This window comes from Balaenoptera musculus, chromosome 9 (assembly GCF_009873245.2).
Source record: "Balaenoptera musculus isolate JJ_BM4_2016_0621 chromosome 9, mBalMus1.pri.v3, whole genome shotgun sequence".
Lineage (NCBI taxonomy): Eukaryota > Metazoa > Chordata > Mammalia > Artiodactyla > Balaenopteridae > Balaenoptera > Balaenoptera musculus.
The window spans coordinates 1720461-1747352 of record NC_045793.1 but is presented as its reverse complement, the minus strand read 5'-3'; the positions used below and the strand labels follow the sequence as shown (position 1 = coordinate 1747352).

General features: G+C 37.7%; 1 protein-coding gene across 9 annotated transcripts in view; it reads right to left on the bottom strand.

Annotated features, from left to right (window-relative positions):
* The window catches only part of LMBR1 (limb development membrane protein 1), a 158462-nt gene that overhangs the window by 54666 nt on the left and 76904 nt on the right, over positions 1–26892 (bottom strand). For 5 of the 9 annotated variants that reach the window (XM_036862975.1, XM_036862970.1, XM_036862976.1 and 2 more), the window contains 7 exons: positions 24314–24386; positions 6999–7079; positions 5710–5786; positions 4988–5065; positions 2147–2220; positions 1821–1911; positions 513–579 (listed from right to left, as the gene is read on the bottom strand). In XM_036862975.1, the coding sequence (XP_036718870.1) occupies positions 513–579; positions 1821–1911; positions 2147–2220; positions 4988–5065; positions 5710–5786; positions 6999–7079; positions 24314–24386 (541 nt within the window). Of the gene's footprint in view, positions 1–512; positions 580–1820; positions 1912–2146; positions 2221–4987; positions 5066–5709; positions 5787–6998; positions 7080–21905; positions 21942–24313; positions 24387–26892 lie in introns of all 9 variants that reach the window. The other 4 variants (XM_036862971.1, XM_036862969.1, XM_036862973.1 and 1 more) reach the window with 1 other exon arrangement.

The window sequence follows — 26892 nt, the reverse complement described above, 5'->3', positions numbered from 1 at the left end:
CCTTTAAATCAGTGCGTGCTCTCCTAGATCTTACTGCTTTCAAGTCTATTCCCGGGACATAAAGCAGCTTAAAATAAGTGTTACACGGTCTCAATTTTTTAAACCACATACTAAATTACACATTTTTTAAAACATTTCACGTAGAAAAAATTAGTTTAGTATTTTCTAGACATTAAATATTGTTTTTTTTAAAAAAATCACAGTTTCCTCACTAGATAGAGGACTCCAAAACTTAATTAGTCAATGAAAAAAATAAAGTCTATTGTTTGGACAAGGACTATTTCTAAGTACTTGAAAAAATAAGTGGTCTTTATTTGATAAAAGTGCTTATTTTGGTACAGCTCTGTATATAAATGAATTACAGAAGTAAAAGCATAAAATAACGTGGGAGGGAATAATATATTTCAAAGAGTGATCTCTTTGAAAAACAGTTTAGAAACTAGAAGTTTAGCAAGAAGTTTGATACTTGAAAAGCTACTGACTTTAAATGAAAAGTTCTCATTTAAACTTACCCAGTGTTCTTGACATAACAGGCAGTGCGGAGCTCAAGACCAAGATTGACACACAATTCCCAATGATCTGTTATGAGAAATCGGAAAGAATATTGGGCAGTTACACAGTATACGGATAAATAAATCCATTCACATTCTGGCAAGTTACTGGACATTTCAGTTACCTACTGTACTTTGCTAACTTCTGAATGATACTATTCAATATAGAAAATAAAGAGAATAGAAACTTTTCTACAAACATTTAAAGTTCTATCTGTGAGTTCTAGAAGATATTTACAGTACCTGACACAAATATAAAGTTTTAGAACACTTAAATTACTTCACACCTCGGACAACGCATTTTACATTATTGACTGAGGTTGCTGATTTCAAAAAGGTTTGCCTAACAAGTAAAAAGTAATTAATATTTTTAATACTTCTGACTCTACTTTTAAAGCCAAGACTACTGCTCAAGATAGATAATATCTACTTCTAATATGTTTAACTATTGTAAGATTTAATACCAAAAAGCTAGAAATCCAAAACACCTAAATTCTAGTAATTTTCAATGTATCCTATACTTATTCTTTCATATTAAGTAAGAGATGCTGAAAATACTACTTAGTACTTATGATTACTTAAACTAGATGCTAAGTATCTCAAGAAGTCATAGCATTTTAGATAAAGATATATAAAAATAACTTCTCCCCTTTAGAATAAGCTGAAAATATGGAATATATAATAAAAAAGAAAAGAAGCCAGCAGCTCTTGTTATTCTTCATTGTCAGCCTGTGGGAATATTTTACAAATGCAGTCACTATATAAGATAACAGCCTTTGTTATTCCAAAGCCAATGACATATTGTAGAAAGTCAAATTAGCCTCAGACTACAAAATGTTTCTGAATAGAACTCTTCCGTCTTGCTTTAATTATTCAAATTTGAAATACTTTGTCTCTACTACTTGTAGCAACTAAGTTCTTCAGATTTCAAACAAGCTCCCTGAAGTACAGTCAGCACAATCAAAGTTACTCATTAGCAATACGTTTTCTTTGTAGGAAAAAGAGTCCTTTCAGGAGCCGTCTATAGCTAGTTAACAAGCTCTGCGGTTCTATGCATTTACAAGTGAATGGATGCCATCCAAATTAAACAGAGCACATCCTTTTCCCACTCATTCAGCATTTTGAAAATCTTCCAGTGTGTGTGTTTACGCAACTTACAAACAAATACCTAGAACCGCAAATGAACCATTCACCACGATTACTAAATAAAACAGTCTGTTTGTCTTGGAAGGCAAAAGGGAGGCACAGTCACCTAAGACTTTACCTTACCTTTGTCATCGTTGTGTCATCCTTCTTGGGAATAAAGTTTCCAAAAAATCGGAGGCTATAGAAACCGACAACAGAGGACACCATAAGATAGCTGTGAGAATCAAGGAAAAACTCTCCAAAGAATGTGTTTCCTTAAGTTCTCAATTGTCTCCAAAATGTCTTAAGGCCGAAAGGAAAAACAAAACAAAACAAAATGCCACTTGGAGTGCTTGAGGAAGACTGACTTGTTTTTTCTTCCAGGAAAGTGTCTTAGTAAATTACCACTGTCCCAGAAAACTAGACAGAAAACTTGTTAACAGACAGAACTTCAGTTAAAGAAAGGATACAAAATCAAAATGATTTCAAGTGCAGCTCCCACAAAACCAAAAGCAGAAAGAGAAGCATTTCCTATTCCAGGCCCCTGGGGGGAAAAAAAACACTTTTCAGAATTCAATGACACTATTATATTTGGTTTCCCTAAAATTGTTGTTTCATAAATATAGGACAGTTGAAATTAGGAATGTTTAATACCCTGGAGTAACATCTAGACGTTCAAACGAAAATAAAACGTGACGAGACTGAATTCATCAACTAATTCAACCACGTGTTATCACTTTTAACAAGCTCAAAACATTTCTGATTTATCTCAAATATAATTTAAGTTACTTATCAAAATGATATGATTATTGTTAAATCCTAAATATTCTTGGAAGAAACTTTTAAAAAATATAATAGTATAATAAGAATAGAACACATAATTGTCTGAACACTAAGGCAACATATAAAAACTATACAATTAAAATATGTCAAAAGGAAGCTAAGCAAAGAAAGAAAGTGAATGCACATATCCTGTTACTACTCTTGAAAGTTTCCTTTCCCTACATCTTCCTTGGGAATTCAGGGATTTAATTAACACAGATTTTCCAAATGCAATGCTATAAATTTTTCCCTAAACATCATACCTATTCTCAAAACCTATCTTTATCTAGAACTTAACAAGTAGAAAAAGTAATATTTATTAATGAGGCCAGACAGGCAAAAAATCATTTCTTACTGAAGTAGGAACAATGTTTTCAAAGCATACTAATTACAGAAACTCTCTGAATACAAACTACTACTTTGCTATCAGCTTCAATTACATCTAACAGATATACCAGGATAATTAAGAATATAAAGTCAGCTTAATAAAAAAATAAACCAATAAATAATATCATATTATTTATACAATCTAATATAGGCATGAAGAAGTTAGAATACCCATGGAAATTTCATATATAAATAAGGTAATGGACAAAGAATTTACCAACTTTTGTCAATCTTTTGAAGAAAAAATGAATAATGCTAACAGAAAGCTTATTAACTGGGATGGAAAACACTTTGGAAATATTCTCTGTCTCAAGAGAAGGCCTACAGGCAAGATTAAGATGATCTGATTTATTTACACAATCATAAAAAGAGCATACCACATATAAGTCCTTCTGTACTATGCACGAAAGGAATGGTACAAAAATGTACCACAGGGCTTGGGCCTCACCTAGTATGTGGTATAAGAAAATGGGTTAAAAAATGGATAGAAGTCAACACAGTAGTTGACTTCTGCTTGATCAATGGATTTGGGTCTAAACAAAAGACAAAAGACAAGGCTGTGGATGGAGGAGGACTGCTCACTGCTGTTTTTCGTTAGTGGAATGACAGACCTGAAGAAAGCTGGCAGGCTCGCAGTGGTGGAGAGGCCATGGCAGTGAGAGATGGCACAAGGTCCTGAAGAGGCTGGGGGCAGGGAGCTAAACTGAGAATACTGCTGAAAGAATTAGCTTCTGAAAGAAGCTTCATCTTTGACTGAAGGAAAGGAATTAAGATAAACATTGGCTTTTTTCTATGAGAGAAAAGGTGTATCGTGTGGTTCAGACAGAGAAGTGGCATGTAGGGAAGCAAAATCTGCACCCCAAAAGCTGTCTCTCTGGCATAAGGATCATTTTAGGCTGATTGTTTTTAAGAAACAGAAGACTCATTAAGTCTTTCTTTTTAGCGCCACCCCCACCTCACCCCTTAACTGCCTAAAAGAATTCAGACGAAGGACCTGGTCCAGGCAGAGCACTATCACCAGAGACAGCTACAAAGAGTATGGGCTGAGTGTGGTAGACGGAACCTGGCAAGACCTGGAGACCAAAGGCCTCTCTGTGTCCCCTCTGTTTACCAAACATCTGCTTTTCCATCTCCATGTGAATTGCCTTCCTCCCGCTTGAAGTTCCAAGCTCCTACCCCCTTCTCCTTCTCTTAGATGGAATATAAGCCTCAACTGCCCAACCTGTCCTGGGGGGTCATTATTCTTACCGGGCTCCCACATACACGTAATTAAATTGTTTTCTCCTGTTAATCTGTCTCATGTAAATTTAATTCTTAGACCAGCCAGAAGATCCTAGAAAGGGTTAAGGAAAATGTTTTCCCTCCCCCAAAGCATGAAAAGTTTGGAAGAGTTTTGAAGTCATCTCTATGGGAGATGGCAAAGGTGCTAACTTCGAAAAGTGTAATAAAATGTCAAAACTTAAATGCTACTTTAAGTATCCAAAAGTTTATAGAGACACCTAGAAAAAGTATGTCATATATGAATATTTAGTGGAAACTACCTTCCATAAGGAGAATATATTTAAATAGACTAATTGATGCAACTTAATAAAATCATGAATTTTTTAAACAAGAGAAAAAATTAAGTTAATTCATGAAAAGATGTATATCTGACTCTCCTCCAGCAACTGAACATTTTGACTCAAGTTCATAAAATGACTCCTTTGAGGCATGAGTCCTTACAACCACATATTTGGATCCTTTGCGAACGCAATGAATCCATCTAATAAACTCTTTATATTTCACTATTTCACAGAACATACATTTTCTTAAAGGATCACAAACATGAATTTCAGTAAAACAAAGATAAACTCTGATACAAAGTGTAAAAGGAAACTCTGATACTTGATTAAAAAGCCAGACAATCCAAAATAAGAAATCAGAAACCAAAAATATAGTTCAGAAACACTGTTTATGAAAGCTCACTGCATAAAGAAATTCATACAACTTGAAGTATATATATGCAGAAAGGTGAATGTTTTCATTTATTTATTTGAAACACTCAGTTTATACACACAGAATACTTTTGCAAAAGAAAGACATTTTAAAGCATTTTACTTTACCCTTGTTCCCTTTGGCATTGCTGTTTCATCAACCAACAGGCAAAGAATATTACAAGCCACCAAGAGGACCGAAATGGACTACAACACAAAAAGTAAGCCATCAGTTTTGAATTTCAAAGATATTTTGTCAATACACACACATTAAAATCTAAGTAACCAACCAAATGTATGCTTCAGAATAGAGGAAAAGCAGTCAAGACCAAAACTCTACATATAAACCTGAAGTAATGAGACTATAAAAACTCCAGAATAAATTCGTAAAAATTCTGCAAAGTATTATAATCTCAAAGCTTAAGAAAAAAGCTATTAATATAGATCCATTTATTAACTGATTTTACCAGTTGGAACCCACAACTCCACATATTTTAAAAATGGTTAAAATGTTATCAGAACTAATTTAATAATATAATTTTCAGATCTTATCACAGAGTTTGATCAGGGTATCTGCAACACTTTGTCTCTTCTTAATTTTCAATTGAAACAAAAGAATGAATTTCCTGCTTCTATGAGGAAATAGATAATCTTGAGGACTTTTCAAAATTACCATTAATTTCATTTTTTGCTCTATTGAGTTTTTACAAATAAAAGCATAGATGGATTTTAATCCTGTTGATAGAAAACCAGTTTACCTGAAACCATTTAGCTGAGGGAGTTGCCATACACAAATGCTAAAGTAAATAAAAAATAATCTGCCTTATTTAACTAGGCAAATAAATTCTTACTGTCTCAATAAGAAGGAGAACCATAACAGCAGGATACACCAAGTTTCTTTCCCATGCTGAAGCCTTTTTGCGCCTCTCTATTAGAAGGAAAAACAAAATATAATAAAAGTTTCAGTAATTTCCAAAACTTCTCCCCAGATTCACATTTTCATTCCCTACTAATACAACCAGTATGTATTATTCTTACATAAATTATCTTTTCCTAAAAACATAAATTATTTTTAATTTTCCTCCACAAACTATAAAAATCAGAATTTTAAAATCAGTTTGCTACATTAAACATCTCAATCCTGTGATGCTCAAATTTTAGCACTGTAAAGACGTTTCAATTATTGATGAAACATATTGTGGATATACAGCTTACTCTGAAAATATAGTAATATTTGTATTTCTTTTTAAATTTACATATTATTATAATGATAGATTTACACACTGATAGAGATCTGGAAATATCAGGTAACATGAGTAAGAATCCCCTCTAATCCCACATCCCAAAGGTAAACACTTCCAGTTTTCTAAAGGCTGGAAGCAAACCTCTATTTCTAGTGACAAAGGTCTACCTTGTAACACACCAATCCTTATGCCATGAACAACTGGAAAAGATGGATCAAACTTAATTTTTTAAAAAGAAATGTGTATGAAGATGTTAGAGAGCTACCATAATAATGGAAATTGAAGTCATTCTAGCTTTTTCTGCAGATTCCAAAGGGATTTTTAAATAACTGATTATGATTTCTGCAAATAAAGCAGTTTACTTATTTTCCAAAAAAAAAAAAGGAGGGAAAATAAAGAAAAAAATTTAAGAGTAAAAAGGTCTAGCATATGTATAACTGGAGTCTGAGGAAATAAAAGAGAATGAGCAGATGCAGTATTTGATGAGATAATGGCCAACAATTTCCCAAGTGGATGAAAGACATTAAGCCACACACTCATGAAGTGCCACAGATCTCAAGAAGGATAAATACAAAGAAAAAAGACATTAAAAGATAATAATAACAGAAGATTACTTATCAGAAATAATACAAGTGAAAAGATAGTGGAGTGATATTTTGGAACATCATCATCTTTGAAAAGTCATTTTGTACACAGACAAAACAACAACAAAAAGTGAATAAATACATGCTCATCCCCTCCCCAAACTAAAAGACATTCTTTATTAACAGCTTTGGACAGACTGAAAGCTTGTAACATAGAGATTTCACAATTTTAAAAAATATTCCAGACTACAGTAAAGTCTTTAATAAGAAACCAAGACCAATACATAAGTCAAGGAAAAAAATGTACAATACCTAATTTTGTCTTAAGAGTCTTTACGTTGTCAAGTTCTTGTTCCAACTCCGTTATATTGTGTTCCACTGATGAAGACAGTCCTATCAAAAGCAAAAACATTTTAGAAACATAACAACAGAACCCCAGAACAGGCAGCCCTCACATTTAATGAAAATATAAAAAACACACTGTAAATCCTGATCACTAATAATGAAAACAAGGGCTGCTGTGACTCACAGAAAAGTACATCCATTTCTTTACTCCTTAAAACTTCCAAGTTCTTGCTGATTAAACACTACATGTTTCCTAGAAAATTTCTTACTCTGGTAAAATTCTTACTTGATCTATTATTAATTTTTCATTGATTACAAAAGCATCATGTGCTTATTATAAAAAGTGAAAGAAAATCAAGATCTCCTCTCTTCATCCCACCTCCCTAACATGACAACTGTCAACAGCTTGGGTGAGGTTTTCTTCACCTTCATGTACATACTCATAACATACATACACATCATACTCACGGTTTTTACTATGTATTTTATAAGAATGGGTCAAATCAGACATTATTTCACCACTTGCTTTCCTAGTTAATGATATGTCCACATTGACAGACAGCCCCAACTTCTTAACAGCTGAATAATAATTCCAGAATATGGATGTCCTTCAATTTTATTCAGAATTATTCCATTTATGAATATTCAGGTTTTCCTCAATTTTTTGCCACTACAAACATTTTTCTATGAACATCCAGTACTTTTTGGTTCTATTATTTTTGTAGGACAGAGTCTCAAAATTCAGACTGCTGAGTCAAAGGATATGAGCATTTACAGTTTTAAGAGACATTTAAAAGTTACTTCCCCCCAAATATTGTGATATATTGTAATAAGTTATTATAATAATTTACATTTCTATGAACACTTTATTATAAAATATGCTTGATGTCAGATGATTTTGCCCAACTGTAGGCTAACGTAAGTGCTCTGAGCACCCACTTAAGGTGAGCCAGGCTAAGCTGTGTTTGGTAGGTTAGATATTTTCAACTTATAATGGGTTTACCAGGACATAACCCATCGTAAGTCAAGGAAGATCTGTGTTTTCCAATCTCTTCCCCAGCAGTGGATGTTGTAACTCTTGAATTTTTGCCAATATGATGAGTAAAAAATATTTTCCCATTGTTACTTTAACATGTACACCATGTTCATATTTTCTGCTTGTTTCTTCAGTGGTTTGTATATGTCCATACTCTTTCTATTTTAACTGCTAAATTCTGAAATGGACAAATTAAAATCCCCCACTACAACTGTACTTTGACTGAATAGTTTTTTCTCAGTTTTTAAGAATTTTTTCATTATGCGTTTGTATTTGCTAAGATTTGGGGGCTCCTGTAAGACTGTAACATGTTCCTTATGAATCACACCTTTTATCACTGCATCATGACCCTCAGTGTCTTTAATGCTTTTCTTTACATTCATCCCCCCCTTTCATATAGCATCGTATTGGTAATTTTGGTTAGAGCAATATCCAATGCCTACATTATTACAATACAAATTCTATCTGCCACTTACCCATGTAATAAACTACGATTAGCTTTCCTTTCTTCCATAACATTCTTCTTCCCACCCCCAGAATTAATCTTTTTTTTTTACATTTGCTTAGTTTTTTATGCATTTACTACTAGTTCGAAGCTAAACCTTCCTCCCAAATGTCTTTATTTCCTCCAGCAGCTTACGAAGAAAAGGTGAATGGGAGGTAATTTTTTTGAAACTATACAAGTCTGAATATGAAAGTTTGGTTAAATATAAATTATTTTTTTATATTTAAAAACTATAAATGAGGAATGAAAACGTATGTGGTTTACAGGGACTTAAACCCTCATCTTCCATAGCTGTCAGGTAATAGTTAACTTAATGCTGGAAAATCAAGAAATAGCAGGGGAACCTTTTTATTTAGTGTTTACGAGCTTATTATTCTTTATTAGTTAGTTCAAAATTAATTACCCTTCAGAATCGTGAAGTCACTGCTCCACCGCCCCCCAGCTTCCAGTGTCAGCTCTGAGAAGTCTGAAGCTCTTCTTCCTCCTGGACCTGAGTGTGAACTGCTTCTCATTCTCCCTGAGAGAACGTGTCGGCCTTTGTCCCAGTGTCGGTGAGTCACTCTCATGTTCCATGTTGGGCACTGAGTGAGACTGAGTGAGCACTTTCAATCTCCAAGTTCTTGTCCTTTAGAGCTGAGAAATTTTCTTGACTTTGTCATTTCCTCCATCCTGTTTTCTCTCCTCTCCCCACTTGGAATTCTATTAGTTGGATGTTAGATCTCCTGAACTGGTCCTCTACTATTCTTAACTCTTCCCTGTGGTTGTCATTTTTGACCTATTTTCTTTAACTTCCAATCTTTTAGATACATTATCATTTCCAAATTTCAAGAGGCCCTTTCTGTTCACTAGCTATTCCATTTTTAATGGAATCCTGGCTCTTCTCATGGATGCAATCTCAGTCTCTCGCAGGATACTGATGATAGATTTTACTTTTTGCTTATCCTGTGCATATTCCGTCTCCCCCTGGGGTTCTTTATTGTTTGTTTGTTTTGGCCCCTACTTTCCCATGAGAGGTCTTTCTCTTAAGTATGGTAAGGCTTAGTCGTCTGTTCATATTTAAGAAGGAAGCACTAAAAATGATAATTTGAAACTCTAAGATTGCATGGGTGGCACCTGACAAGACTTCCTGTTGGGTAATCAAGCTGCGTTTTTCATGGACACCCAACTGCTAGCAGGGTGTGAGGCTTTCCTCCTGGGTAGACAGATTCCCCAGATAAGACTCTCTGATCTCCTTCTTGGGGTATTAAAGCTTGGTTGTCCAGGTGAAGGGAGATGGGAGCTCACACATTTAGTTTGTAAGCACTCATCCCATCCTCCACGCCCCCCATCTGTGCCCAGGCCACAGTCTCACCTTCTCTGGAGAATAACCCTCCCTCTACTGCTGAGGTGGGGAAGAGGCAGTGGTCTGGTACCCTGGATGGAGGGGAAAGATGTGGGGATCAAATCGCTTCATAAGCAGGCTTTTCACCAATCCTCCTTATCTTAACCTGTCCCACTTTATCCCCACTTTCACAGGTGTCTGGTAGTACCACTTTTGGGGACTTTAAGGGATCCTGGAATATAAATCAAGCGCAGATGGCTTAGGATTCAGCTTTCTTGGGCCTGCTAAGTTAGTTGCTTCCAAACTTCTCTCAGATCTGCTAAATTTCAATAATTTTTTATGGCTTTCTCCTCTCAAGTTTTCCTTCTTTTAGGTTTATCCTTCTCTGACCCTCAGTGTTCTCATCTGTGAAATGGGGGGTCTTATTAGGATGCTTTCTGCTGAGTCAGAAAACCCAACTCAAAGTACCTTAAAAAATAAGAAAATAATTTCATGTAATTGGAAGATTACACACAGAGTGGGCTTCAAAGTGGGTTTTCCAGCAGCTCAACAGTGACATCCAGGGACTGAATTCTGCCATCCCCAAGCTGGTCTATTATGAAGACTGGTGCTTTCTTCTTTCATGTAATTTTATAATTTCTGTTTATTTTATTTTGTTCATTATTTCTTCTTTCCCTAGCAAGTGGAATTTCTGTTTATCCTTTTACTCATGTTAATTTGACACTTCAGTGGTTACTTTCTCATTCTTAACACATATACTTAGACTTATGTTTTATTCAGCCTAACCCCACAGGGAAACCTTACTAGGTAACTTATCCCACACTAAGGTGAAGCTTTCACAACACTTTTTTAAAACCATTCTCTCACTGCTTTCCACTCACCCCTCCTAAGTTCTGGACTGTGCTGAGATTGTTTTAAAACTATTTAGTTTGAGATTATTACTAAATTTTTCCAATGGTACGGAAGCCACCATATCCCTAATGACTAGAAGAGTACCTAGTTACTAAATATACAGCTATAAAATGAATAAATAAATGAATGTCTTTTTGTGCCCTAATAAGATATAGGACATCTTTGGAAATACATGAGTTTTTAATTGCAATCTTCCCTGCCCCCCTAAGACTACAGATTATTTAATAATCCTTAACAGGTTATAAAAGGGAAGTTTGATGTTGGTCTCTCTCTCCTATGTAAGTAATTTTTCTATGTGAAAGCTTGTAAATCTTTTTTATTATTATCATCATTATTCTTGGAATTCGTGAATCGTATAACTCTGGATCTGTTTATTTCCTGCTTAATAATCTTGCCTAGGACTCTGTGACTTTCTTAATGTACACTCAAGTCTTTCCTCAGCTCACTGACCAGTTCTTCTATTATTTATTTCCTTTTTCCTACTTGTTCTTTTTTCTTCTCCTAGAAGTCTATTGCTTAGACTAGGTATATTAGCTCTGTAGTCCATGTCTATTATTTCATTAGTGATTTCCTTCTCTTTGTTCTTTTGTTCTGTGACACGAAATAGTTATTCCACTTGATTCTACCAGATGATTAATTCAATTTGCAGAAGGACTGTATTATTTTTCTATTGCTACTGTAACAAATTACCACAAACTTAGTGGCTTAAAGCAATACAAATGTATTATCTTACAGTTCTGGAGGTCAGAAGTCTAAAATCAAGGTGTCAGCAGGACTGTGTTCCTTCTGGGGACTCTAGGGGAGAATCTGTTTGTCTTTTCCAGCTTCTGGAGGCTGCCAGCACTCCTCGGCTTAAAGTCCCTTTTTCAGATCACTCCACCCTCTGCTTCCACTGCCACATTTCCTTCTCTGACCCTCCTGCCTCATCTTTCACTTATAACAATGCTGTGGGACTTCCCTGGTGGCGCAGTGGTTAAGAATCCGCCTGCCAATGAAGGGGACACGGGTTCAAGCCCTGATGCAGGAAGATCCCGCGGAGCAACTAAGCCCATGTGCCACAACTATTGAGCCTGCGCTCTAGAGCCCGCGAGCCACAACTACTGAGCCCGCAAGCCACAACTACTGAGCCTGCACGCCACAACTACTGAAGCCCACGCGCCTGGAGCCCGTGCTCCGCAACGAGAAGCCACCACAATGAGAAGCCCGTGCACCGCAACAAAGAGTAGCCCCCGCTCGCCGCAACTAGAGAAAGCCCACACATGGCAATGAAGACCCAACACAGCCATACATACATACATACATACATAAATAAATTTATTTATTTTTAAAAAACAATGTTGTGATGACACTGGGCCTATCAGATCACCTAGGATAATCTCGAGACCCCCCTCACTTAATCACACTGCAAAGTCCCTTTTGCCATGTAAGGGGTCATGTTTACAGGCTCTTGGGGTTAGGACTTGGGTACCTTCGCGCGACACTATTCTGTCTACCACAAGGACTGTCACATCTTTTGTCTACTGAATTTTTAATGTTTTTCCCACATTCTAGGCAATCCTTTTTCTACTCTAATTACATCTCTTTGAAAATTGGTATTTACTTTTGGGGGCTAATTACAAATTCTTATTTGTCTCTCCCATTAGTTAACTTCAGTTGGAATCACATTTTCTCGCTATTCATCTCGGCCTTCGTCACTCAGTCCTAAGCGAATGGTAACTTTTCTGTATCTGCCGCTATTCTTCCCTTCACACCTACTCAGGGCAGACAGTCGCTCAAACAGTGACAAAACATCTGGAGGGCCCAGTAATTTTTGTTCTTGGGGAGTACAGATGAACTGACCAGAAATATTGACTCAGGAGAAAGACGACTCAGTGCTCTGGCATCTCTCAAGATACAAATAGTGCTCCTTTCTCAAAGGGAGAAAGACTGAAGGGAGGATTCAGGCCAACAACCCAAGGCAGCAGGGTACAAATGCACTAAGCCCTCTTGTGGAATCACAAAACTTCAGTCTTACCCCAGGTTTCTAAGAAAGGTAAGTATTCCCCACTGCATTTCCTTTCTCACTTCCGTCCATCACTAAAGAGAGAGAAATCCAATACTCTCTCTCTTTTGGAGAACCTGAGGTCTTGAAACCACTGAAATGTTATACACTATTTCCAGAGCTCATGAGTTTCATCATTTTACTTGCCAGTATATAGTTTATAAGAGAACAGGGGTAAAGATAGTATAGATGTATTCAGGTAGTGTGACCCAAAACTACTAAACTTTGACTACAAATTTAGCAGCCAAAACAAAAAGAGAAACATTTAAGTTACAGAATTAATGGATATTTCTGTATAACAAAGAGATTTACAGTAAGATGGCATAGCATTATAAGATTTTCAAGTATCTTTGAATATAATAGTCTTAGAGATAAGTATATTTTACTTTTTATCCCATTTCTTTACAAATTATATGGTATGTATCTGTAGTTAATGCTCATTTAACTTCTATACCTGATAAATTACAAATACAATTCCAAACTACATTTCATTCCCTATACTTGTGAAGAAAAGCATTATTCCAGTAACCAGTTCACTGCTAGAAAAAATAATCTGATGAATATTCAGAATTTTGAAAGGGAATCAGAGTAGACAGTATTCCTGCTGCCAATGTAAAATTAAGTGAAAAGACATAAATGCCTACTTTGTGGGTGTGATGTCTACAAAGCTCAATACAGATGTCTAGACTAATCAATGTTTTCAAAGGAAAATAACTAAAGTGATATTTCTATAACACTGTGTGTTTATTTTTTGGTGACACAATGCTAGGCACACAATACGTAGTTAATAAACACTGACTGAGTTGCATACTAAAATCAAGAATACATTCTTATTGTCCTCAAAGAAATTACGCCTTTTTTAAATGACTAGATTCATCTGGAATAACACAGTTTTCAAAGACACCACCATCCTTTACTATATATCTCACTACCTAAGTGAGAAAAGTAAGCTTGTTTGGGCGGAATATCCTATCATAAATGACTGGAAGGAAATGATGGCTCTTGTAAGGAATCATGATACACTGCAAACAATTCTGGAATGTTACACAAATTTAAGCTGCAGCAACAAAGTGATCAAAATATCCTAAAGAACTGTATTATCATTACTTTACTTCAAAATGAATCTAAAATATTCAATGTCAGCATTGTCTAGTCAATAAGTCAAATTGGTAGACAAAACCTGTTTGGACTAGTCATGAAAAGTAAAAAGGGATTCGCCAAGAAAACCACAAAGCAGCTCATTTAAGGTCAATTTAACGGTATTATTCTGTTTTCCTTCCAGCCTCAACGTAAGACTTCACTACCTCAAAGGAAATTGTAAGAGTATCTATTTGCATTCCCCCTAGGTGATTGGCAGTTCACCACCAATTAGTTCAAAATTACACTGTTACTAGCATGCAATAAAAACAACACCTTTCATCTTTCTTACACAGGTAAGAATACCTTCAGAGCCAATAACTTTGATCAAATGAGTATTTTTGATCCTGCCCCACCCATCTCTTTGGATTCAGGAAAACTAATAGCTGAAGGCAACTTTTCCCAGCTTTATTCTTAAACTGAAAAACTAGTGTGGTATTGAAAATATTTTGCTTGCAAGATAACATAATTTCCCAAAGTCCAGCACTTCTTCAATAATTAAGCTGTCCTTACACCTTTTCTTTTTTTTTTTTAGGTACTTATTTATTTATTCATATTTGGCTGCGTGGGGTCTTTCATTGCTGTGCGTGGGCTTTCTCTAGTTGCGGTGAGCAGGGGCTACTCTTCGTTGCAGTGCACAGGCTTCTCACTGCGGTGGCTTCTCTTGTTGCAGGGCACGGGCTCTAGAGCACAGGCTCAGTAGTTGTGGCGCACGGGCTTAGTTGCTCCGCAGCATGTGGGATCTTCCCGGACCAGGGCTCGAAACCATGTCCCCTGCATTGGCAGGTGGATTCTTAACCACTGCGCCACCAGGGAAGCCCACACCTTTTCTTAATATGTAAGAGAGCCTTAACTGACATGCATTCATATGTTAAAGGACAGACACTAATTATTTAATGTAAAATGTATAATGTTATATTTTTAAAAACAAACATAAATCTCCAACTGGGTATATAAACAATTCAAAGAATATGAAGCAATAAAACAATCTCCCTAAACAATTCAGTACCATAAACAATTCAGTGTCCTAAACTTAGTCCCATAATGAATACTACTTGGAAATAGATACCTCTAGTATAAACATTATTTTTTTCATTTAACTTTTAAATTTAGCATATAGCCAAAAGAAAGCTGATTAGAAAATCTGTTATCTAAGTAACTCTTTAAAATTTTCATTATACTTAGTACTTTAAATTGACCAAAGTTATTTCTATCACCAAGAATGTGAGGTCACTCAAGTACTTTTCATTATTTCTAGTCACTTAGACAAACAAGTTAGTTGTTAAAGCCCAAGACTCCTAATAATTCACAGAATGAACAGTCTCCATCCCCTAAGCAAACACCAATTACTGTACACCATAAAGCCACTGATGATTAGACAGACCCCAGAAAGATTTTGAAAACTGAAGCCTGGCCATGAAATCTCTAAAGCATCTATCTGGGCATGAACAAATACTATTACTATCTACAGAGGAGATAGACAATCCGCATACTCAAAAACTCTATTTCTATTCCATTTGCAGTGCTAACATTTGTTAAAAATAATAGTTTCTATTTACTTCTGACATATCCACAAAAATATGGCTAATTATAGAACCAAGTAATATGAGACTTTTGATATTCAACACAATTTTGAAAATGCAAAATACTTTGATTATAAATGACCACAAGCAAGATGGAGAGTATTAAACAATCAGCTTTAGGAACATTATATGAAGCTATGTACAATTAAAGTAATGGTTTGGCCTTTTTTCTTCTACTTTAGCTATAAGTTATTGGTAGATCTTAAGCTAGATAAGATGCTAAGATTATTTTATATGTGCTACTCTCGGGAACACCATCCTCCACATAAGTGTGGTTGAACAAGCAGCTTGTATGCATTAATTCATCTTCTGCTAACAAATTTGGATCATCTATACAGAGTAATCTCTTTCTCTAAATTTCAGAGAATATATGGTACTTAACTCTCAAATTATTCTATAGTTTGTTATTCCAAAGGATTCCTCATCTACTAATACTGTATCTCTTCAGTCAATTCATTTCATCCCTTCATCATCTCATTATCTGGGTCATATTTTATTGTCATGAAAAGTGATTATATGGCCCAAGAAACTGAATAAATTTTACCAAGGTGTCTCTCACAGTTTCAGAACCTTGGACCCAAATTTTGATACCTTATTAGAAACCGTTTAATTAGTATTACCAGTAGAATTAATACTCTTTTCTGTTAGTTCATAAAGTCAAGATATTACTAAATATTTTCTTCTATCACAGTATTGCCCAAAAAAGGGTCATTCAGCGTCAACAATCTTTGCTATGTATGTTTGTGATGAAAGCTGATACTTGATCACCTTCAGCCTGTCACTAAGCCCAAACATTTCTCGAAGTGGGCCAGAGTCTGCTAAATCTGAGACAGTCTCACTTCAGTGGTATAACCAACAGAATAACCATTGCTAGACTACAGAAGAATGCCTAAGGAAAGTCAAGATGAAAGTAACATAGCGGACATGAGATAAAACCCAACATAAGCTTCCTTATACCATTACAGGTGTTATGTGAAAGACATCATATAGCTAACTGTCTTGCCAATGACAATGGGAAAGCTTCCGACAGGATGCTAGAACTCTAAAGCAAGCATAGACTGCCTGGCAAACTCAGCTTTGTTATAAACAGCAAGATTCAGGGACTGATGGTGACAAAATGCTTCTGACAGGTCACTCAGTTCCACAAAAAATTCAGGTATGTCGTTTTTTTCAATCCTTTACCTTTCAGAATACAAAGGTACTGCAACATGACACTCAGCAAAAAATGAAACAAGTACATCTTCTGTGCTCTTAAAAATAAAGAATCAACATCAACTTCAATAGAAAAAGCTTTAAAAAAAAGATTAGAATGAAGCAGGAAAGTAACTGCCACCAAAAGTGATATACTAACTTTTTATCATGAAGATGAAAATAGTACCTAACAAAACTGAACTGAATCATTAAGTTCAAAGGCTATAATATTTTTAAATAAATTACATTAAAAGAACTGTGAAGGTTTTGAACTTAATCAACAAAAAATAATTCCTATTCATTATGGTGCTTCTAAAGGTACCCAGTACACCCATAGGCTATACACACAAAAGCTAATTATTTCAATTAATGCTGTTGCATAACTTAAACACTTAAACAGGCTAATGATAAATATATAACTTAATCCTGGGAAGGAATTACAAAAGATTTTCTACCACGATCAATGTAATGAGACTTTCTGCTGGGCTACTCTTCAGGGGTCCTGGAGTAGAAATGGATTGTGATTGCTCCTATTTCATGCCTTAACAATAGGGGAAAATCACCTTATTTCTGCTTCTTCACTAACACCTCCAGCCCCTCAATCTTGGTTTGTCTCCAGAGGTCTCTAGTATGGGCTTTCCTAAATACTCTTCCATGTGATTGTCTTTTATGCTATCACCAAATTTTACTTCTTCCTTCTTCACATCTATGGTAAAATGACAACCATCCACCATGCGTGTTTTTCATCTATCCATTTACACATGCAACAAATATTTACTACCAACCCACCACATGTCTGGCAGTATCAGAGGATCAGGAAGAAAACAAGCAAAAATCCCTGCCCTGTGGAGTTCCTGTTCCAGGTGGAGAGATGGGCAATATATGAAAAGTGAGCAGCATGTCAGCGATTGGAAAGTGCCATGGAAACAATAAAGCAGGAAGGGGGAAAGAAGTGCCAGGGTGGAGGTGGGCCTGGCACTACGAAATCACAGCCACAAGGCTCACAGCATGGGAAAGCCCACCGAGAAGGGGACCATTAGGTGAAGACCTGAAAGGCAGGAGGCAGAGGTGGGGCAGGCCGCATGAGAGAAGAACAGCAAGGAGACTGCAGGAGAGGAAGCCAGAGGATGCAGAGGCTACAGACGGGGAGCCAGCAAGTGAGACGTGACTTGCATTTTCAAGCGCTCTCCTTGACTCACAAGGCCAAAGATGGATGCAGGCAGCCCACTAGGAAACTACAGGATCTAACCAAGAGGTGACCGGCCACTCAGACCAGAGTGGTGACAGCGCAAGTGGTGAGGCGTGGTCAGATGCTGGAGAGGCTTTGAAGCGAGAGCTGACAGCTTTGCGAAGGAATCCACATGGGAATTAAGAGAAAGAGATGCCAAGGAATTAGCCTGAGCACCTGGAGGAATGGATTTGCCACCTACAGGGATGGGTCCACTCTAACAGAGGCGGAATTAGTTGATCCTGGACTAGATATGTTCAAGATGCCAATTAGCCCAGTGGAGTGTCTACCAGGAGGCTGGATCTACACAGTTGGAGGTCAGCAGCACACAGGTGGTATAAAGCCACGCGGCCAAAGGACACTACCAGAGGAGGGCAGGCAAACAGAAAAGAGAGGTTTAAGGACCGAGGCATGAGGCAGACCCGTGTGAAGAAGGAATGGACACAGAGAAAACTCAGCAAAGTAGGTTGAGAAGCAGCAGCCCATTAAGTGGAAGGACAAGGAAAGAGTAGCAAACTGAAAAGCAAGCGGAATAAAACTATTTCAAGGAGAGGGGAGTGTAAGATGAGGACTCTGAACTCGTGGCCAACCTGGCACCAGCACTTCGGGAGAGTCGTGGAGGCAGAAGTGAGTTCAAAGCCAAATGTTCAAAGCACAGAAATGAAGCCAACAAGAATACAACCCTTGGGAGTTCCGCTATAAAAGTGGGAAAGCAATGAGGTGGTGAGGTGGTGAGCTGGAGTGGGTAGGAGGTCAAGATAGATTGATTTGCTTTCCTTCCTTCTGAGGAAATAAAAATTTGTATTCTAAGGCAAGTCAAGGAAAATGTTAACATAAAAAGTTTTCTCTGCCCTTTGGCCGCCTCTCTCCCCACACTGTGCACCATGTATCTGCACTATGCATTGACCACACGGCCCCATCCGCAGAAATACCTGCTCAACCATAAAGAGCAACGTTCTCCTGGCACCAACAAGATGACTCCTTAGGAGATAACCTTCCTTCTTAACCCTGTAAAGGACCGCGATGACCCACTACCCACTACTCACTTTGTATGTGTAGGTCTGGACTGTATAAATTGTTCATAATACGTCATTTAATGTACAGCCTTCTGTCTCAAAAACTTACACAACTGTGCTTTGACCTCTAAGAGGAGGAACGGTTCTTGGAGTTTTCTGAGAGACTGTTCCCAAGTTATAATCCTCAATTTGGTTTGAATAAAATTTTCCATTTCTTTCTTAGATCAACTGATTAGTTTTTCATCGACACTTCCTTCCTTTCCTTCCTCTCTTTCACTTGGTCTTTCATTCCGTTGAGAAAAATCACAGTAATTCTCTATGCTGATGGAAATGATCCAGTTGGTGAAAAACTGATTTTGTAAGAGAAATGTAGAACGGCTAGAGTTCTGTCCTAGAATCAGTGAGAAGGGACAGAATCCAGTGCAAGAGGGGAGGGCCAACCGTAGCCAGAAGCAGGGACAATCCAGCCACAGTGTAAGGAGAAGAGGCAGCACAAGCAGGGGCAGCTGCAGGTAGGTGAATCCACACAAAGGGAAACGCTCGTGCAAGTTTTGTCATAACTGCTTCTATTTCCTCAAGAAAATAGGAAGCAAAGTTATCATCTGAGAGTGACAGTGAAGAAGGTCTGAGAAAAGAGAAGATATAAATAGTCATCGAGGAGAACCTACGGTCATGCACATAAAGAAAGGCCAGGCAGTCACGGTCAGAGGTGAACAGACGTGAGTGCAGAGGACATCCAGAGCTGGCTGGAAGCAAGGCTGGAGTCTTGCCAGGCATGAGTACAACAAAGTGAGAAGGAAAGGGGACTGAGGGTGCACGTGAGGGACCGGTTATAACAAGGGACCGGTTATAACGACGGCCCAGGAATTTAAACTGTGACAAAGCAAGGGTACGATGGAAAAGGGTGGGGGTGGTAATGAAAAGTTATTAGGATAAATAAATGACACGTTAAGTCTGAATACTGAAGAACTGCGGGAAGTGAGCTGGAAAAATCAGAGCTGGAAAGGAGGAGGACTGATTTTGAGATTATGCAAGAACCTGAGCTCCCGCTCATGACAAGGCCTGCGTTATAATCCCAGGCAATAAGCAGCTGAGGGAGATCACTGGAAGAGAGAGGTCAAGGAGCTCCCAGAGTACTGGGACACTGAAACCACCAAGAATTATGATAGGTGTTGTAGAGAGAATGATCACGAATGTGGAGATAAAACAACATCCTCCAGGAGAGCGCAGGAACAGCCTGGGATGGGAGGGGTGCCTGAAAAGGGGAGAAGGCATCAATCAGGTCCAGGTCTAAAGACGTGAGATTCAAAGTGTCTGAAAGAGAGCAAGAGGAGCCCAGCCAAACTCTAGGAGGAGCAAACGCGGCTGTGGGGAAACAGAGCTCCCACCGAGGGGGCTCCCGAGGAACCACGGTGCTTCACGCAAGAGGGCGAAGGCTGAGTGAGCATCCAGGGTTCTGAGGTTCTCGGGGTTCTGAGTCAGCGCTCAGCTCCACGCGCTAAAGCAGAAAGTTTCACGAGCTAGGGGACAGTGGGAAATTGGGGCAGAAATGGGACAAAAAGAGACATGGGGAACACAGAGTCTGAGATGCAAAGAACTGGAAATCCCAGGCTCCTCATGCCAGCCATCAGAAAGGGGCAAAGAGCAAAACGCACCCATTATCCCTGCGGGTCCCAAGTGCCGAGGGCGGGAAGGCGCAGGAGTCTTGTCAGAGCCGCACGAGCTCTGGGGACATCACTTTACTCTTGCCAGGGTAGGTGGACGTGAGGGAAGGGGGCTTAGCCAGATGGCGTGGCGCTCGGGCTCCCTCCTGCTCCAGGATCACATACAAGTCCCCTCCATTTCTTTCCAAGTCTTTCAGCGCTGGACACAACCTTCACAGAGTCTCACCGTTTCTTTTCCTGTTCTTCAGTTAACTAGTCCATGATCTTGAGACTCAGGTTCTAAATTCACCTGCACAATGTCTGGTGCTTAGAAGAAGATGTGCAGTAAACAGAAAAGGGAGGAGAAAGAGTGGAGCAGACTGGTAACAGGATGGCTTCTTTATAACAGTATACCTGTTAGCTTTATTTTATTACTGTATTTTAAGAAATAACAATAATATTAACAAGAACAAAACCTCTAGCACCATCAAGTGTCAATGAGAAGCAATGGAGAAGTCACAGGCAGGCAGCCCATCCTAAAGCTACACTGATAACTTAAACACCAGGCATGAAAACCCAACTCCAGGAATATAACAACTACCACAACAAGTCATCTTATCTTCCAGAAAAAAATAGTGTTAGTCCCACAGTAAAGCACCTCTTGATATTAAGTATCATGTTTTTTCCAGATAACTGTAAAGCTGGGATCAGAGCAAACCATGCAGATGTTCCCAAGATTCAAGATTCATGCGATGCACGTCACAGCCCACGCAAACCAAGAAAGCACACTCAATGTGCCCTTAGCAAACACCACCACAAATTCTGGGGTGAATCACCGCTGTAATCTGTATTTTTAAAAATCTTTTACTCTATCCTGCAATTCTTTTTAATAGCCCAGAGTAAAAAAGTTAAAACTTCACTTTTTAAAAATAATTTAAAATATAAAATAACTGTTACAACAAAATACACTTGACATAGTACTAGATTAAATAAAATCCCTGGGGGGCTTCCCTGGTGGCACAGTGGTTAAGAATCCGCCTGCCAGTGCAGGGGATACAGGTTTGAGTCCTGGTCCGGGAAGATCCCACATGCCGCGGAGCAACTAAGCCCGTGCACCACAACTACTGAGCCTGTGCTCTCGAGCCCACATGCCACAACTACTGAAGCCCGTGTGCTGCAACTACTGAAGCTCGTGCTCTGCAACAAGAGAAGCCACCGCAACGAAGCACACGCACTGCAAGGAAGAGTAGCCCCCACTCACCGCAACTAGAGAAAGCCCACACGCAGCAATGAAGACCTAATGCGGCCAAAAATAAATAAATTTTTAAAAAATAAAATAAAATCCATGGGGTGATTTCCATTACTAACCTCCCATGATCTATATTTTCTTAAAAAATAGCAAATCATAAAACACAGTTTTGTCCCATCTTGGTTTTTTCCTCTGCACATACTGATAAATATACTTTACTGAAGCTCACAATTCTTAGTCTATGTTAGTCAAAATGTCCATTTTGCCATAGAACGCTTTATGTTACAAGCCTATTATTTTCTACCTGAAACAGTTCATAGTGCTAATCAACAGCAAACAGCAAAACTATAGCATTTATCCCAACAAAGAGTCTCACTGGAAAGATTTTAATGACAACCTACCAACAGAGCAGTCAGAAGTAGTGCATGGCTTCCCAAAACGGCAGAAAATAAAATTACCTTTAGCATTAGCTATCATACCATCCTAATCCTCTACAAACTATAACATTTTTGTGCTAGCTGGAGAGTTTTGTTTATTTTGGCTTTGCCTCATCATATAATACCTTAAACTTCTGGCAAGTATTTCCTTTTCAATTTCTTTTCTTTTAATAAATTTATTTATTATTTTTAAATTTATTTATTTATTTATTTATGGCTGTGTTGGGTCTTCGTTGCTGTGCCCGGGCTTTCTCTAGTTGGAGCGAGCGGGGGCTACTCTTCTTCGCGGTGCTCGGGCGTCTCATTGCAGTGGCTTCTCTTGTTGCGGAGCACAGGCTCTACGCGAATGGGCTCAGTAGTTGTGGCACACGGGCTCAGTATTTGTGGCTCACAGGCTCTAGAGCTCAGGCTCAGTAGTTGTGGCGCACGGGCTTAGTTGCTCCACGTCATGTGGGATCTTCCTGGACCAGGGCTTGAACCCGTATCCTCTGCACTGGCAGGCGGATTCTTAACCACTGTGCCAGCAGGGAAGTCCTCCTTTTCAATTTCTTTAGATATAACGAACCACTTTTGATGTGAGGAGCCAAGGATCTAGAAAGATTCTGGAGGGACTTTTTTTTCCCCACTGCTGAAGGACAAAGTGAGAAAAGGCTATATGTGGAAGTTTGCTTTGATTAGACTTAATTCAAATTCTTTAATTCACAGAGCAGTGTGTTTTATCCTCCCTAGATCTTAGCCTCCTGAGCTGTAAGGCAGAACTAGTATAGTTCTAGGCTGACACATAAGCCCCACACACTGCAGGAGGCAGCTGGACATGTATTCTTTATGATTCAGGCATGTTTTATTACACAGCAGCATGATTACCTAACTAAGATAAATTCATTATAATATTAACTACTTTAATGAAATATGATAAAGCTGACAGTATTGATTAAAGTTATAATTTTTAAATTAAATAGGCTTATATATTAAAGTAGCTTTAATAAAGTTAGAAGAATAAAAGATACCTGTAGTTCCAGTCTAAAAGTTATCAGTATCAAAGCATATAATTATTACTGACAAGAATTCTCTAGAATAGACACAATCTGAAATTCTTTGATCTAAGAATAAAGCTCTAAATGTTATCAACACTTTTGGGTTGATGATTTAAATTCACTATTTGTAACTGAAAAAAATAGGTATTTTCCTTCCCATTTCTCAGTATTTCACAGTTAAAGTAACCTTCCATTTTATACCTACTCTTGAATTATGGTTAGCTATTAATAATCTGATCTTGGTGGTTAGGTTTTCAACATTTTAAAAAAACTTTGTAGGAGAAAAGAGTGCAGGGTGAAATTCATTTGAGTAAAACAAAGAAAATTTTACTATGTCATTTCTCTGTTAAACTGTCATTACTCTTTTCTTCATTGGTTCATCATTTGAAGACAAAAATGATCAGTAATGAAAAATTAAATTTTAACATCTTTGACATGCTTACATTGTTATCAGCTAACAATGAACAGCATCCCCAAATGACAACAGAGTTCCTAAGTACAACAGAGTCTAATTTGGCCCCTTAGTGTCAGAGAAACACTGCTTTTTACCATGCATTAGAGATTTCAACAGGAGAGACATGAGGTAGGGATACTACAGTCACTAAGACAACGTGCAAATCTGCAGAACCTCAGCAACTACAAGTCATAATGCTTCCAATATGTTAGGATCTGGTAGAAGAGGGATATACCTTAGTGGCCAGTGTCTCAGCACTGAACTGACCCTGCTGGTTACAGCTAATATCGGTTAGGGAGAGATGGGACCCTGACCAAAGTGCTGCGACTCCTCAGTAAACCTCTTCTCACCTGGGAAGTTCACGTGTTTCTCTGACATCTTGGCCTCAGGCAACAGCACAAGGTACTGAGAGGCTTGTATTTTTCCCCTCAATTATCTGTCTTTTTTGAATTAAATAATCTTTTATTCTGGTCTAAATATGTAATAAATACATACCATTTAGTCGTCGCTGAAGTGCTTCTTCCTCTAGAGTAATAATATAAATTTGTTCATCCAGGTCCTCAAGAATCTAAATTTAAACATCAAACTATTGAGTAATACATTACGTAAGTAGTGCTTACGAGAATATTTAGGCTATTTGGCCTATAATTTAGATAACCATTCAAATTACTAGGAATCTAAATTAAAAATGCTCAAACTATTCTACTTGCAAATTAAGTAGAAATTCTTAGTATATAACTAAGCACATCAAAAGCTGATTATCACAAAATCTACATACATTTAAATTGATTTGTTTCAGTTTAAAGAATTAAAGAACTCTGCAACTCTCTCAATGGCACACAAATGTATGAATTCTAAACATCCAGAAAGCTACATGCAGTACTATCTCTACGCCCAAGCCAATATTATAGAGCCAGAGGAATAGATCACCCAGTCCAACACTGCTTTCTCATCTACATTAACCTGCATAATGTGTAAAACAAGAAATCCATAAACTAAATCACTACCATCAATACTTTCCATTTACATCATCATTATATACTAAAAAATTTCCACAAATATTAAACACTGGTATTATGAAAACCTTCCTATAGACAGAGCCCTAGAAAAATAGTGTGCTAACATACACACCACTCACGACCACAGTATACAACACTAGTAAAAACAACCACCAAAAAACCCCACTAATCAGTAACCAATTATATGGGATATTATCTGCTCTGCGTAAGGGTTGGTGTGCTTCATCCCCTTGATTCTACAGCAACCCTATGAAAAACAGACTGCTCTCGCTGCATCTTGTAATATGCCAAGAAACAAAGGTTTGGCAAAGAAAAGTTATCTGTCTTCAAAGCCTGTGCTCTTAGACACTCTGGGCTGATGGGGACCTAAATATGGATCGGACTTAGTCCTTGACCTCAAACAGCTTATATTCTAGTGTCCAGGAGAGATATGAAAAATCAAAAAGAAAAAAAAATTATAGAATTGAAAGTAATGTCATAACTGAAGCTAAAATAAAATGTTAACAAAAGTTCAGAGGAAGAAAGATTCCCAGCTGCTATTTGGGAAGAAAGAAGTCTTGGCAAATGGTTTTGATGGTAGTAGCATCTTACCCAATAGCTTCATTTACCAAAAGGAGGAAAGGCATTTTGCTCAGAGGAAATGACAAGCAAAACATACAGGTGGAGAGGTACAAAGTACACTTAGCAATAAAGTTGCTCGATGACTCTGGAGCTTATGGCAGAACAAGGAGTGGTCCAGAGCCCAGGCTCTGAAAAGAGCCTCCGGGTTCAAATCCTGCCTCATCCTCTCAGATCTGTGATCTTGTATAAGCTACTTGATCTCCCTGAACCACAGATAATTCAACCATAAAATAAGAACGCCATCACCTAACTTATGGGTTTGTCATCAGGATTAAATGAAATTATGCATGTAACTAAAGTACTTAGTGCAAGCATATAGCATATACTTAATTACTGAATAAATAACCATTATTATTGGATGTTAGGAACAAGAAAAGAGGCAAACATTAAAAAGTTTGAAGATGTTACTAATAATAGACAAGTTTGGGAGAAAGTAAGCTTGGGGAGGTTGGATAAGTAAGTAGTTTGATTTTGTATCTGTTGAGTTTTCAGCTCCATAGGGCCTTCAATTATAGCACTTAAGATATACTGTAGTTTGTATTCACTATCTTTTTCTCACTAGAATTAGACATTTAGAAGTGATATGGAAGTGGCAGAGGTGCTCAGGAAAACAGAGCAGAGCACCTTTAGACCAAGGACAGAACTTTAAACATTTGCCTATTTTAGGGGGAAGAAAGTGGAAACGGAGAGAGAGACCAAAAAAACAAACAAAAAACAACAACAACAAAAAAAAATCCAGAGAATTAGGAAGAAACTAAATGAATGCAATGTCACAAAACCTCTTTAAGAGGGAAGTAAATTTCAAGATTTAATAGAACATGTATTGTATTTGAGTGTGTGTACATTTATGTAGCAGGTTAAAAATCCATTTTTATTTTTTAAAAATACAAAGATTACTTATTAAAAAACTTTCAAAATTAAGCAAGCATTTACTAAAAGAATGTCTACTATGATATTCTCTCAGTTTTTTCCCTTGATGAATTATGCTGATAGGGAAGAAAAACATATAACCATAATAATTTCATAAATACTACTAGTGAAATATAAAGGGGAATATGAGAAATGCAGAGGAAGGAGCTTGATTATTTTAGCTTAAAGAAGAAGTGAGGCAAGGGTCAAAGACAGGTAGTAAATACAGCTGGTCTCAGAGCCAGGACTTCAGGAGGCTGTCAGGTGGCTGAAGCAGGTAAGAGGCAAGCGAGAGAAAGACCCTCGACATGCCTGGGAAGGGGAAGAATCCAGGCTGCTCTGGGCACAGCAAGTCAGCTGTGAGACTGGCTAGAAACAGAGTCACCAGGGAAGCAATGGGGGCAGGGGCAGCTACAGGCAAATTCAGCGGGGGACAGTTGTGAAAGGCCTTGTATCATGTGAATAGCTTAGACTTGAGCTTGTAGGCAATGAGGATCCATGAAGACAATGTGACAATTCCCTAGA